The 14,490-nt window shown below is 40.6% G+C and overlaps 1 protein-coding gene across 1 annotated transcript; it reads right to left on the bottom strand.

The window, feature by feature from the left end:
• Window positions 1–3,431: 3,431 nt before the first annotated feature.
• Window positions 3,432–12,758, bottom strand: tex11 (testis expressed 11). Its single transcript, XM_054597981.1, has 29 exons — window positions 12,686–12,758; window positions 11,826–11,938; window positions 11,411–11,495; window positions 11,164–11,243; window positions 11,000–11,080; window positions 10,773–10,892; window positions 10,464–10,544; window positions 10,281–10,366; window positions 10,145–10,202; window positions 9,952–10,047; window positions 9,765–9,846; window positions 9,314–9,392; window positions 9,013–9,164; window positions 8,766–8,851; window positions 8,407–8,544; window positions 8,120–8,222; window positions 7,866–7,990; window positions 7,292–7,377; window positions 6,660–6,713; window positions 6,510–6,550; window positions 6,345–6,422; window positions 6,064–6,134; window positions 5,484–5,597; window positions 5,183–5,255; window positions 4,939–5,088; window positions 4,711–4,819; window positions 4,470–4,590; window positions 3,619–3,786; window positions 3,432–3,503 (listed from the first exon to the last, which is right to left on the bottom strand). Exons 1-29 carry the CDS (start codon window positions 12,711–12,713, stop codon window positions 3,432–3,434), a joined length of 2,730 nt encoding a protein of 909 aa, XP_054453956.1. The 5' UTR covers window positions 12,714–12,758.
• Window positions 12,759–14,490: the final 1,732 nt, after the last annotated feature.

The following is a 14,490-nucleotide window of genomic DNA, read 5'->3' as shown; positions in this document are numbered from 1 at the left end:
CTCTCCTCACTTCCTTTTTGCAGATATGTTTCATATCAAGTTTTAGTGTCATCATTATGTTACTCTCTAAATGAAAAAGAAGTCTTATCACCATTACTGTGACTGTGCACACCCCTGCATGAGTTTCTCAACAAATCCATTCAAGACTGGAAATGCCATTCCAAAGGAATTTATCAAATGAAAAAACAAAAGGGAAAAGGAATAAATCCTTTTTGTGAACTGGGACTGACTGAAGATCAGAATGTTACAGAAATCTGGAAAAGAGGAGTTGGGATTCAAAAAGAAGTTGCAGGGAAACAGAGACAAATCATACCAAGTTGGAACACTTTGTAAATGTTCATCAAATCACATTTAAAGAGACACGCAAGATGAGAAGTGAAGACCAATTAAGGTTTGTTTTTTCTTTTTTCTAAAAAGACTGGATAAAATCGAGGCCCTGCTGATGGTATTGTTCAAGGAGTCATCTCTCTTGTTTATAAAGACTGAGGAAATTAGTGGAGCCTACAAACTGGTGATCTATTTATCACAAACCAGCTTGCTGTTTGGTCGTCTGCCAGTTGTCTGTGCTGCAGCTGATAAAAGACATCTCGGGAGGCAGATCAAGAGGAAGAAACGCGTTGTGAATCTCTACATTTATATTATGAAATCACAAGATAAATGATAAAATCCCACTGAGGTTTTACTACATATTAAAAAACTACACATTTTAAACTTCACTAGAATTGTCAATTTGGAGGGCTGTTAGATTTCTTCTTTTTTTTTTTTTTTTTTTTCTTCTTTCTTTGTGGGATTATTTGCTTGTGGTTTTTAGCTGCTCTGTGTAAAGGATGGAGGTAGAGAAGTGTAACTGGGCTCTCTGCAAAACACCAAACTGCCTTACATCAAATACAAATTCTGTTTTGTGACTACCTGTTGTCTGTGAGGGAGGCTGCACGCAATTTACAACGAAAAGAGGAAATATTCTCATCTTTTCTTACCTTTTTTTTGTGTCCTCCAACTGCCAGGAGGCCTGACTTGAGTGCAATAGTTAAAACAAAGTCTCACCTCTGCAATAGATTAAATAAAGTCTCACCTCTGTGGGCGCTTTTTTTTTCTCTTCCCCTGTATTTCAACCTTCCTTCCTATTTAATATGAAAAATTTGCCATTGGATTACAATTTGAACAGCCAGAGCCTCCTAACTCCTGTTGAGCAGCAGACCACCCTATTACACTCTCTGCCTTCCTAGAGGATTCTCTTCTGATTGAATGGTCACATGGTACTGTCCTATCTGCCGCCATGACGGTGGCCTTAAAAACGGGTAGAACAAGACAATAATTGTATTGGATGTCCTAACAATTAAAGAGTAAATATTACCTGTTTTGGATTGTCCCCCTGTCCCCCCCCTACCAAAAATAACACTAAAGTTGGGTTTGATTAAAAAAAAAACCTACATGCTTTGTGCATCTATACACGTATGAATCCTTAATGAATCTGTTGTTGATGAACCACTGTGTTGAGCTCTTAGCGTGTCTAGGGTGAGCTAGACCAGCTCAGGAATCTTTCACGTACAGATACCATTTCCCCTGCGACTGAAAGGCCACGTGCGGGCGATGACCGAGCTCATAGCCGTCTAATGTGAACGAACAAGTACTGATAGTACTGTCGCGTAGTTAAAGGCGTATTCAACCTAATCAGGCTGTATGGTGTGTCTTCTCTTTTTTTCGTGAGGCGGGGGAGCTTTTTCAAGGCCGACCGGTGTGGTAACCTTTTGAGTTGGCTGTATGGTATCAGCAGGATTGAATTGACCTGCTCCGCCCTCCCATGCAGATCTTGGCACTGTTTGTTAATGTGTGCATGCGAGAGAGAGAGCACGTCTGAAGAAGGAATACTGCGGGCCCTGATCCTGTGAACGCTCTCGCTTTCCTCCTCAGCCTTTTTTTGACGAGTACTAAGGACTTTTTTTTTTTTTTTTTTTTTTTTTTTTTTTTTTTCGTCTCAGAGAGCCAGACCCAACAGGAAGTGGTAACCTAGACCTCTGGGTCCCCTGCTCTCGCCCACCCACAGAGCACCTGTACCTGCAGGCATTTTCTGAACAGGTGTGCCCACCTGCCAGGCACCCACTGCTAAACCAGCTGTCATTACCTGTGTCAAAACCAGAGTTCAGGGAATAACCGAAGGGAACAGAGCCATTAATAAACTGCTTGCAGACTGTTTCAATGGGTGTGGTAGCTGTACAATGTAAATAAGCCCCCCCCCCCAGCAGATCGCCCTCACCTGTGCTTCATGCATGTGTGAATCAAACTGGGACAAACATGTTTTATAGACCACAAATGTCAGGTAAGTAAAGTTTGAGCTACTCTTGAGATATAATTTCCATAAAAAAATGTGCTGTATTGTTGGTATTTCTCTTCAAATGCCTACTGGAAAACTTAACTAGTCAGTCGGGAATTCAATTCCCTCAAGTAGGGCCTGTCTACATGTGATTTCTTGTGGAACGTGTCTGGGTGTATAGATTTAAAAAAAATATATATATATATATTGTAAAATAAATAATTAACGAGATGCAGGCAGAAACCTACTCTATCACAGAAACCAGGAGCATTGATCAATACATCATTAGAAGTTTAGAATTGGTCCTCTCTGGTGTTTAGTTGAAATACAGCTGACTGTTAACAATGTGTGTGGTATTCATACCTCAGTCAGCCATATCAAAGCCCAAAGAACTTGATTTCATTTTACTCTTTCCATTGAGGTTGTGGTATATAACGAGATTGGAACCTGAATGCCTCTGTGTGTGTATAATTGATGAGGGTCTTTGTTCTGATGAGAGAAATGATGACATATATGCTTTTATTTTTTGGGTTGGGGGGGCGGGGGTCAGGGTTCTTGTTTGTACTTTTGGGTGATGTTTATGTTATAGCACATCTGTGCAGTAAGTGCTTGCAAACATGAACCCTTTGATTGTACAGTAGTTTCCTTCCTGTCACTGCAGGTGGTACAGCCTATCGGGACACTTGGCCTCATGGTCTTCCTTGTCCTAGTCATGAGGGAACACAGTCCTGCAACTTTTGTTTTGGGTTTTATTTTGGGACTTGACAAGAGTTTATTTGTTTGAAAATAAAATATGTGACTCAGTTATGATTTTGATCTGCTTGTCATTGCGCTTAAAACAACTCAGTGGCTTTGAAAATAAGCAAATTCTACAGATTTTTTTTTATTGAAGATTAATCTTTGGCATTTTAGCCTTTATTGACAGGAGACAGTAGATGAAGACGGGAAGCATTGGGGGCCTCAGAGGAAACCCCACAAATAAACAGATTCAAAGCATCATTTTATCAAACTAACATCTGATGAATATTTTACCACAACATCAATAACATTTAACTGCAACAAACTGTTGGAACTGAATCAAATGAAATCAGAACAGACAGTTCACACCTTGCCAGTTCAGTTATTCTTCCATGAAGAGGTTCCTCTTGGCTTTGTCCAACCTGTCCAAGATTTCACTGTAGAGACCAGACATCTGTGGGTGCACAAGAAATAAACGGTATGGCTTACACAGGTCTAAACTCTGAAGGGCCGACAATGATGGTTATGTACTTGATTTAGCTTTCGACGTGTGTTTCTGGTGCCTCTACCTGTGTTTCGTAGCTCTCCTGCAGTGATCCGAGGTGGCGGATGAAGCTCATGGCGAGGCCACACCACTTCTCGGCCTCGGGGTACTGAGCCAGGCTGTACAGCAAAATCCCGGTGTTCCACGCCCGAGTCAGCAGCCACAGGGTCTCCATCTCTGGGAAGTCGTCCGGCTACGGAGAAGAGCAGGAAGACGTTCATAAAGGCCGTTAAACGGAGGCCACTTGGGTGACTCATTTACTCAAAGTGTATGGAAGGAAACCTGTTTTTTTATTTTTATTTGGTTAAACCTGTGAGTAACTTTCATCCAATCCTGTTCTACTGTATGATAACCTTTACTAATGCTTTGAAGTCTTAAACAGGCCGTAAACAAACTGGAAGGTCTATCATTTCTAAAGTTTCATTCGTTTTTTTTTTTTTTTTAACACCACTTTAATCTTGGGCTTTCACTTTGATCCAAAGAGTTCCACAGCTTTTGACTAATAACTCCAAATGAAAGGGGAAATATGCGCTGCCTCTAAAGCAGTGTAATGTCTCAATAATTTGATGCCTCTTTTAGAGCTGCAGCTCACCGGCAGTATGACGACTTGTACAACGCATTAACATTCAAATTGGCAGGAAGGGGGCTGGTGAATGGAAGCATCTGCTAATTGAAGTGCGGCTGAAAGCCCATTGATAAAAAAAAAAAAAAAAAAAAAAAAAAAAAAAAAAAAAAAAAAAAAAGAGGCTTCTATAACAGCAGGCAGGCATGGAGTGGAGGAGAGGGGGTTAATTATATAGCAGGGGAGCAGTTCTGTTGGAGCGAACAGGAGGTGGGTGCCAAGGGATTGGCCATGTGTGATTGGCGCTGACTCACTGCGGTTGCAATGATGGACAGCGCCTCCTCATAGTAGTCCCACACCTCCTCGAGCACATGGGCCTCCACCTCTGACACTCCGCTCGGGAGGGACAGCTTGATCAAGCTGTGAACACACTTACTAAGAGGGACACACAAAAACAGGCGCACCATTAGAGACCCTTTCATCCCAATAAGCACTTTGTGGGAACGGATCTGAAATGTCAAGGGTATTTTTATGTAGAGTAGTGATGGGTATTGCCTGCAGCGAGCCAGATCGCCCTGTGGTTGTTTCTTGTGCAGAGAGAGAGCGACCCTCAAGGCCTTCTTACAAAGCAGAGGGAAGTGGGCTGGAGGCTCCATGGCCAAAGCTACACATAGAAAAAAAAAGATGACAAAATACTGCAAATACTAGAAGGTGTCTGTTTCTTTACATGTGTCAGCAGAGATCAGATGAGCGATACAGCGACGGTTTGTCTTTGTCTTTTACCTGCAATGGTCTCGAGCACCTTGGTTTCAACGTTTTCCAGCTCCAAGACGGACTCCAGCACGGTCTCGACCTTGGGGTCATTCAGCTTAGCTCGAGCTTCAAATTCATATAGCAGCAGCAGTGTGTCTGTCGGGTCCATTGGGGAGCTTCCTACAAGTACGTGGTGAGAATACATTTTCTTTAGCTACATTTTCTAGACACGCAAATAAAATATTATCAATATGGCTGTTATTCAGGTAGGTACCTGATGCTTTCAGGGTTTTCCAGACCTCCCAACAGATCTGAATGTACTCCAGAGCCTGAGTGAGCTGCTCCGTCTGCGAACCAAAAAACAGAAGCACATAATGAGCATTCTGGCTTCGTCATCGCCATCTAGTGTTCACTCCCTCTTCAAAAGGCAGAGGGATTAAAAGGAAACGCCTACGCAGGCACCAATAATGCGGTTAGTCACCTCTCTCTTCACCACTGGTCTTGGTTAATTTACATAAATGTGGATGGAGAGCGTGCTAAATGTGGGAGATGGGCAGAGGGAGTGGGCGGCACACCTGGGCAGAGTGAAGAGACTTCCTGCAGAGCTCCAAAGAGGCAGCGGCGGCCATTAGCAGACACGTCTTCTGGCCCATGAGCAGCGTGCGGTCAGGAGGGCACAGCTGGGAGAGCTGAGGGGTCACGCAGAGGTCATGTTTACATTTTGATTGCACTAACCCACAGGTATATAGGCTAGTTCAGAACAAAAGGAAGACAGTGGTTCGTGATGTGAGCACATTACAAACTGGGAAAATGGTTGTACGAAAGAATTCGGAAAAACATATATAACTTATAACTGTAGACAGCAGGGTGTTTCTCAGACATGAATGCATGGGTACAAATTTTACAATCTCATTGCAAATTGATTTATAATAATGATTACAAATCAAAAATGCAATTACAGGTATTCTGCTAAATGTACAGTCAGGAAGTCAGAGGACAGAGGGGTCATTGTGTTCCACTGTGATTCTTTATCTTAAACTGATGTGTTTATCTTTCTAAAGCAACGTTAAATCCCTGTTCAGGTGTTATTGATCTACACCCTCGTACTGTAGATATTGATTAATACACCCGACAGAGCTAATAAGGGGCACTCGCCTGGTAGGAGAGCACAAAGAAATCCCTCATCCTGTCAGGGCTGCTCTCGCACTGCAGAGCCGAGTTCCACGCTGTAACAAGGACACACACACACACACACACACACACACACACACACACACACACACACACACACACACACACACACACACACACATACACACACACACACACACACACAAACACAAACACAGACAAAATGAAGGTGCTGCAAGATTTTTTAAGCGATAACGCGTACCTTGTCAGATTGAAGTGACAAGTAGAGAAAAGCGTCTTAGTACCAATCTTCCTGAACCAGTTAGCTTCCTCTGTGCGTTGCTCAACAGTCATGCGGGACTGGTGTGAAACTTTCTGCAGAGCTGCAAACAAAACATTACGGCAGATTCTGTAGTTTAGACATTTCTTCATCAAAAATGCAATTCAACCACTGCTGCATTTGTACTCACCCATTTTTAGATATGGCAGCAGGACATCCAGATTCACATTCCTACATGGAGAAATGTTAGGTAGTGACTGTAAACCTGTTTTGATGTATTGAAAGCAGCATCAATAATACTATATAATCACACTTTAAAGGTACTTTCACTTCCCCTCACCTCATCTCATCGTTTGATTTTTCTATCATGGAGAGCACCAGTCGCACCAAACACCTATAAAAAGATGAATGGAGAAACTGGTGTTGACCTCCTTTCTTTCACCTACTAACTGTATTATACAGAGACACACTTTCAGTGGAGAAGCAGAGGAATATAGGTCAGTGGATCATAGAGGTGTATGGAAAACTAACAGACTCGCTACACTCTCTCAGCAGCACATAAGCCATCTCTACTAAATGTTGTCGCTTTATGTGTGAAACTCCACCATCATGTTTTGTTCACACAGTCGGAACACATGAACGCTGAATGCTTGAAAATAAGCAAAATATAGATATATTTATGTTTTTAAAGCAAACTGTGAGCAAACTGCAGAATGCAAAACACAAAAGAGAAGGTAACTAACCTATAACTGAAAAAGCCTCCTGGATGAAATACATGAAATGTCCATTTATGTACATGTCTATAATGCTTTCTTTAGTACTGGGACTTATGTGTGTGAGGTTCTGTCCTCCTAGTACTTTCTAGCTTTCATATGGGAGCTATTTTATCAGAAGAGATGATCGTTTTACTGCAGACAAATCATTGATTCTGGTATTTAACTCATTCATTTGTATACTGCAGTCCCCACAGACCTGAGAGCAGTCAGAACCTTAGCTTCGTCTTTGGAGTTTTCACACAAGCTCTCCAGCGCCTTCATGGCAGTTTCCTGCTGTTCGTTCTGTCACAGGGGAACAAACATCCTCCTCATTAATACCACCACCCACCAGTCATATTCATCACAATCATGCAGTATACTAAAAATAGGATTCATTTTATTTAGACTTTACCCTCACTAATTGAAAAAATTGGCTGGTTGCTTTCTGTGTGTTTGCTGCTTGTAGCTTAGTGAAGGGAACCACTGATCAGTTTTTTTTTATAAATTAAGTGAAACAGGCCTGAGGAGGTGATAGACAAGCAATGCTCTATCTCTGACAGCCGATTGTTTTTACCCAATGATGAAACCTGCCCAAACATCTGATATCATGCTTTTCTCCCCAGATCAGTGCATTGACAAGGACATGATCCCTCATTGGCTTCCCACCCACAAACTCCAAGCTGCAAGCACCTCTTTTGAGGACTAAACCAAACTAATTATTTCCCTTTAAAAACCACAATGTTCACAACTGGTTTACAGAGACGAGTAATGAGTCCTTTGATGAGTCGTACCTCCAAAGCAATCTGAGCAGCCAGACTGAGGAGGTTGGAAGCAGCGTTCTCTGATACCAGCAGTCCGTCCTCACTGGCAACAGGACTCCTGGACAGAAGTCCCATCGCATTCACTGCCTCTGCAGCTGGTACAAATCAACAGCCTCATCAACACAGAGAATATGCTGAAAACGTGGCTGTAATGAAATTGCAACACTACAAACCATAACAGCTTTCCCTCCACATGTATCACATTACTAATGTTTTGTAGATACCTTTCTCCACATTGTTCTCCTGCACTGCAATCTTGTAAACACTGAACTGGGTGAAAATGCTGTCAGGATCACATCTCTCTGCTTCTTTTATCGCTTCTTTGGCCTGAAAAGCACAAGTTTTCAAATACACACAAATATACATCACATACATAAACTGTAAAAATCAGGCAGGAGCAATTTCCACACTGGTTGGTGACAAACTACCTGGTGAGTTCTGACACACACCTACATCTACTGTACAACACGTTTACTTCCCTGACTTGCTACTGGGGCTCAAGTTCTCTTACCTTTTCCAGTTGCTTCAGGTGCAGGAAACAGGAAGCTCTGTTCCTCTGCAGTTTGGCTGAGTTGGGCTCCATTTGACCTGCCTTGAAGAAACTCAGGGAATAGTTATACCACTGAAGAGCCTCAGAGTAGTTTCTGTCCTGGAAAGAAACATAGATAAAGTGCATTGTTATCCTTTGTTTATTCCTGTGTGGAAATTAAACCTGTCCTAACTACTTAAGAACAGTGGGCAGTGTGTGGGTGTGTTGCTATGACACAACAGTGCTGATCACCGAGCCACCATGCTGATAACTATACATGGGTATGCACGCTATAAAAATATCTTGTGAATTAAGGGACAACATGGCTATGTTTAGCATACCTCAAAGTGTTTGGACGCTTTATCCCACAGCATGACATGTAGACTTGTGAGGGCCTGTGGAGACAGCTGTTTTCCTGTATAGTGGCCTGTGTGGGTGTAAAAAAAATTGTTACACTAATAATAATACTAATACAGAGGCACATCTACAGTGTATTCCCTGCATTAATATAAAATGAACCATGTTAACCATCTTTTTTTTAACTTAAAAACAGAGTTATACTAGAACTGGAATGCAGAGCGACAGTACCGGTGATGATATCTTCTATCTTCTGTTTGCCCAACAGCTCCTTGCCTCTCTGCAGCAGTAGCTCAATGTGCAAGATAAGAGCAGATCCCAGGTCAGGGGATGCCTCAAAGTGCTGACACACACGTTTCAAATACTCAAATGCCAGCGTTTCTCTAGAAAAATCAAAACAAACATTCAGACTTGTGTTGCTGGGCGTTCTTTAAAAGCAAATCTGAATATGTGCACATGTTTATACTAGACTATGTGTGTGTTTCAACAAAGAGACAAGTGAAAAGAATTGTAAATATACTAAAGTTTGTACCTGTCTTCAGTCATGAGTAGTTTCACTGTGCTCAGGCACAGTTCAAGATAAACCTTCGATTCCAGCATCTCATTAAGTCCTGAAAACATATTTTCATGACCTGCTTTTAAACGTGCTTTTACCCAGATACATACAGGAACACATAGGAGGGTCCAAGCACAAGTACAATATTCTACTGTTTGAGACTGAGCAGCTCTACTGGAACTCCTGACCTGACTAGGGAGTAGTTTCATCATTGTAGACTTAGACTATTTCTGAAGTATTTAGACTCATCAGTAGCCATATTGAGATTTTATAAATCCACGTTCTCTTCCAGTAGCCTCAGAGAATCTAGCAACATTTCCTTCTTGAATCTTCTTCTCTAACCTCTCAGCTACTGACGCCCCACTGCTGATGCTTGGTTAATAAAGTTCTGTATTAATAAGTCAATGATGTTTGGGTAATAACTAACCTGCTCTGATATGATCGTCTGAGGCTCCACATCTCAGGAGTATTCGGATCTTTAAGAACAGCCCAGAGGCGCTCACACATTCCTGTCAAATTGCAATGTACGATTGTGTACAGAGAAACTTTCTTTTGTAATTGCATGCAATATGCATATGTGAAATATAATTAGTAAATTAGTTATCATATCCCACCTTGTTGGCTAAGCTGACAGCATTAAGAGCCTTCTCCTGAAACTGCTGACAGTCCCACTCTAAATAAACAGTGGCAAGGAACCTCAAAACCTTGGCCTAGTGTGTGGGAAATTAAAGACAGAATTTAAAACAAAAAGAAAAACTTTAATATGTACTATTTGCATGTACTGAACTTTGTATTGCACTGTATTACCTGGACTTCAGATCCAGGGGCGTATTTCACATTCATTTTCCCAATTTCATAGCTCTGGCTGAGAGAGAAGAACAACAAATGACTTTCCCACTGGATAATTTCTCCCATTTCTTTAGAAATTAAACATTATATTTACCTCAGCCAAAATGCACTGTCCTCAAACTTTCTCAGATTGTAAGTGTCTATTCCAAAGTTGTAGCACATAAGGGAGAGGTACGAAGTCTGCAATGAGTAAATATTTAGTGTTTACATCCTTATTTTCAAGAGCAATATGTAAATGTAAATGTGTTGTTATAGCGATAACAGAGGGTTATTTTACATCTTTTGGTAGCCGCAGCAGCATGTCTTTGCAGCGCTGCATACAGACCACAGCCTCATGGTTATTCCCTTGACTTATGGCCTGCAAAGACAAGACTTGAACTTACTGTTAAATGTCAGGAAACAATATAACATTCCTTATTAGCACAGAATGAGATCCCCCCTCCTCTCATTGTTTCTTAGTTCACATTTTAGCTGTCTCACACTTCACACTGCAAGTCTGTCAGAATAGCACTTCCTCAGCTGCCAAATATCACAAGAACAAATATTCACGTCGAAGGTGTTGAACATCACATGCGCCACAGCTCACCGATTCTGCCTGGCATGAGAGAATTCGAAGCAGATCCTTCTCTACATCCCCCTTGGATGAAGCGATGTCAGCTGCTCCGTCACCTCTGGACGTTAGTTGGCCATAGAGGGTTTCCAGGCTCTAGGGATATTGAATGTTGTATAATTGTATAATTTGTGAAGACACCAGATTATTGTACACTTTAAACTACTCCCTCTCTCAATTTGAGTGTTAACTTTTTTCTTCACCTTGACAGCAAATCTAAAGAAGTTATCTGCCATCTGGGGATTCTTGCAGTCCAGCCAGGTTCTCCCTGTTTTGCTGGCCATCTGTAAAGATTACACACTGACAAACAGACTTTTTCTCCCTGAAATGTTGAGCACTCACAGAGGGTGCATACAGGATTGCATACCAGGATCTGCTTACGGATGACGCCCTCTGTTGGATTCTCAGGCTCACAGCAGCACAGCAGACTGCATGCAACATGACGCACTGTGAGGATGGTGATAACATTTGACTGTGATGAGACACGACCCAGCCCAACCCTGCTTGTGATCCTCATGTTATGCCAACATTTCAGATGATACGTCTTGTTATTTCAAGTGTCATGATCATCAGTAAAATGATCATGTGTATAAATACTGCAACTAGAAGTGTACCTTTTGCTTTCTGATTTGTACTTAAAGTGTTGCCCACATTCTTAGTTACTGCCCAGTTCCACAGCTGGATGGCACACTCCTCAAGCTGTAATATGAGAAGGGAAATTAAATATGTACGCAACTCACAAATTCTGCCAAGTTATAGCTGTATAAAGGTGACATAATGGTAGTTAAGAAAAAAAAAAAACTTTACAACTTAGTTACAGAGGTAATTTAATTCAAGGAAAATCAGACTAAAAAAAAGAAAAGCACTACCAAAAATAAAAAGGCTTGTAATTATTACAAATGGAAGGTCCTGCATTGCAACAGTTTGCAAATGTTTTAATATTAGTTGTTTATTGATTGTTGCTTTAATTTATTTTATTTTTTTACTATAACTATAACTAATTGTAACTCTTTCACAAACTGTGTCTACCTGTGGATCTGGTATTTTGGGTGAATCCTCCAGGCCGGAGACCTCAGAGAAGAGTTTCTCTATCACCTCATCATAACCTGTCGGCTGTTTGTGCAGCAGATTCTCTGTGAGAGCTGTGTAGGTACAAAAGCAAAATCAAGAAATGTTGACAAGACACAAACTATTTTCTTGATAAAGGTCAAATGTTCACCCCAAAATAATTAGTGCTGCAATGGCTATTCTCCCTTCTAATGTGTGTCTTTAAATAATTTAAACATTTTGTTGTAGCCTTCTGTTGACAAAATGAAAAATGACGGTAATCTGTGACTGCGGACCATTTATTGTTTGATTGTTTATTCTAGTTATTCAGTCCAAAAGGACAAATGCATCACAAGTTCACAATCCAGTATTCAAAGGTCTGAAACAAAGAAAAATGTATTCTTTAAAAGTTCAGAAACCTCAACCAGTAACATTAACTAAATGTGTGGTATTTTAACTAAATACATAACATTGATCTCAAGAAGATGATATTCAATTTCCCATTGAATACTGATTTGTTTTCTCCCATAGACTATTATAACAACTAGGTGATTTGATTGAGCCACAATTTGGTCAATAAATCATAATTTTTAATATTAAAAAGGCTTGTTAGTTTGCCATATTAATGTACTATAGTGGCTGTATGATCCACTATTATACATTTTATACATCACAGTTTGGGGCATAATAAGTCAATGCAGAGGTGATACTAGCATAGCCATACATAAACCAGCTAGCTAGTTAGCCTAACGCTAGCTAACGGCAGTAACGGTTGAACTCTGACCTCTATGCTCAGGTTACCTAGACAACGGTTACTAACGGTTAGTTAACTGGTTACTCACATTTAACGGTCGAAACAAACCGCTCCATGTTTTAGGTTTTCATGTAAATGAATAATGTTAGCGCCGTTTGTTTGATTGGACGCTGACACAAATGCCGCGAAGTTTGTCAAGGGGGAATTTTCTTGACCAAACAAAATCCTCAGTGTCTCCTGTTATTTATGATTATTCCGCAATTAAAGGCCCTAGGCTGGTGAGGATGGGGAGTGTGTCTCCAAGGGCCCCATGTATGAAACATTAAAGAGACCTTTCAAAGGGGTTCATGTTCTCAGCAATGCCTTTTCCCCTACATCTACAGCTTATGGCATACTGATAGTCACCTACATTTGACAGACAGAATATATATATAATATAAAATATCACATAGGCCAGATAGGATTTGTCAACACAGCTGCAGCAAATAACCTTAATTATGGGTGCACTAGATTAGTGTCAGTGCCTGCTGGAAAGGTTGCAAAGCCGTAAACTGTCAACGCAACATTGCCAACGTAAGCTTTATTAGTTATACCTTTGCATTTTTTAAAGTTAGAACAAGTTGGGGGAAAAAAGATATATATCAACAATGAGATATTTTACTCTGTTCAAGATATGAAAGTGTCTTCTCTAAAGAGTGGAGCTAGCCTTGCATATTAATGCAGTGCCAATCAAACAAAAACTAAAGGCCTTATTGTTAATTTCTTGTACAGCATCTCTGGAATAGGAATAATAGGAGACTTAAATACATTTCACTGTCTTGCAGGTCTAGATTTGCAACATGTACCACATTCGCTCCACTACTTTTGGAAACAAATAACCTATTTGTATTCAGCCAGAACAGGCCCATTTAGCAAAAGTAACCAGATAGTTTGGCCATCATGACTGAGATCTTTCCACTTTTAATACGGTGGAGTAATCACAGCGGGAATGCACATTTACTCTGTAAGGAGAGAGCTCTGTTCTAATACAATATGTTCTAAAACAAGATGACAGCTAATTCTACTAAAATGGTACATTTACCAAAAACTGTTTTATTGGATTCCACCTTGAATTGATGTATTTTTATTCCATATTACCTTTTTCCAAATTGTGGATTTCATGTTATTTATTATCCAACAAAGGGGGTATTGAACTTAAAATATTGATAAAAATATTTGATATCAAATAATTTTATTATCTTTTTCAAGAGAGCTCAGATATTTACCCAAGGGCCATTTTTTTGCATGATAAATTGTATGCATGATTGGTTTCTGGATTTTTGTTATGTTTTCCAACTATTGCAGACCTCTGTCTAGGACCCTGGCTTAAAAATCAACAATTTATAAAATTGCTTTCTTTAAAGAAATTGTTTCGTTAATATTGTGGCATATCAATCTTATTTCTACCACCAACATTTACTCCGTAAAATGATATGCCTTGCTTCCAAGCCTGCAGTATGAGTAGGGTCTAGAGACCATGACATTGTTTCCACTCTAGTCATTTGATCATTAGGGCAGGCAGTCAGACCCCCTCCATCCCTCTACAGAAACAAAACTTTATTTCTACTGGTTCATTCACTGAAGAAGACTTTGCTGTTTGGGCATAAGGAAGAGTGCATGCTGTGTGGTTGAGGAACCAGTTAGTCCCCCATAGTGTGCTTTGAACACCAGATTCTAAAATAAAACACTTGAAACCACCCCTATCAGCTAGCAACTTCCAGCAATTGTTCATCAGGAGACATATCTGCTGCCTTCTTGGCCAAGATGGAATGTCTCCTTCACTGAAGACTTAAATGTGAACACACACTAAGAGGATTGTTGTGCATGTTCTTGCAAACCTGACCTCTTATTTTT

Source organism: Anoplopoma fimbria, chromosome 4 (assembly GCF_027596085.1).
Source record: "Anoplopoma fimbria isolate UVic2021 breed Golden Eagle Sablefish chromosome 4, Afim_UVic_2022, whole genome shotgun sequence".
NCBI classification, from domain to species: Eukaryota; Metazoa; Chordata; class Actinopteri; order Perciformes; family Anoplopomatidae; genus Anoplopoma; species Anoplopoma fimbria.
The sequence above is the reverse complement of the archived record's forward strand: the minus strand, read 5'-3'. Positions and strand labels throughout refer to the sequence as shown.

Bases quoted from the DNA above. Each gene is read 5' to 3' on its own strand.
- tex11 (XM_054597981.1), bottom strand. From the start codon at position 12,713: ATGGAGCGGTTTGTTTCGACCGTTAAAT. The intron at 9,847-9,951 runs GTGGGATATGAT...GCAATTTGACAG, and splicing joins CTGTCAGCTTAGCCAACAAG to GAATGTGTGAGCGCCTCTGG. The intron at 4,591-4,710 runs GCAATACCCATC...TGTCCCTCTTAG, and splicing joins GGCGATCTGGCTCGCTGCAG to TAAGTGTGTTCACAGCTTGA.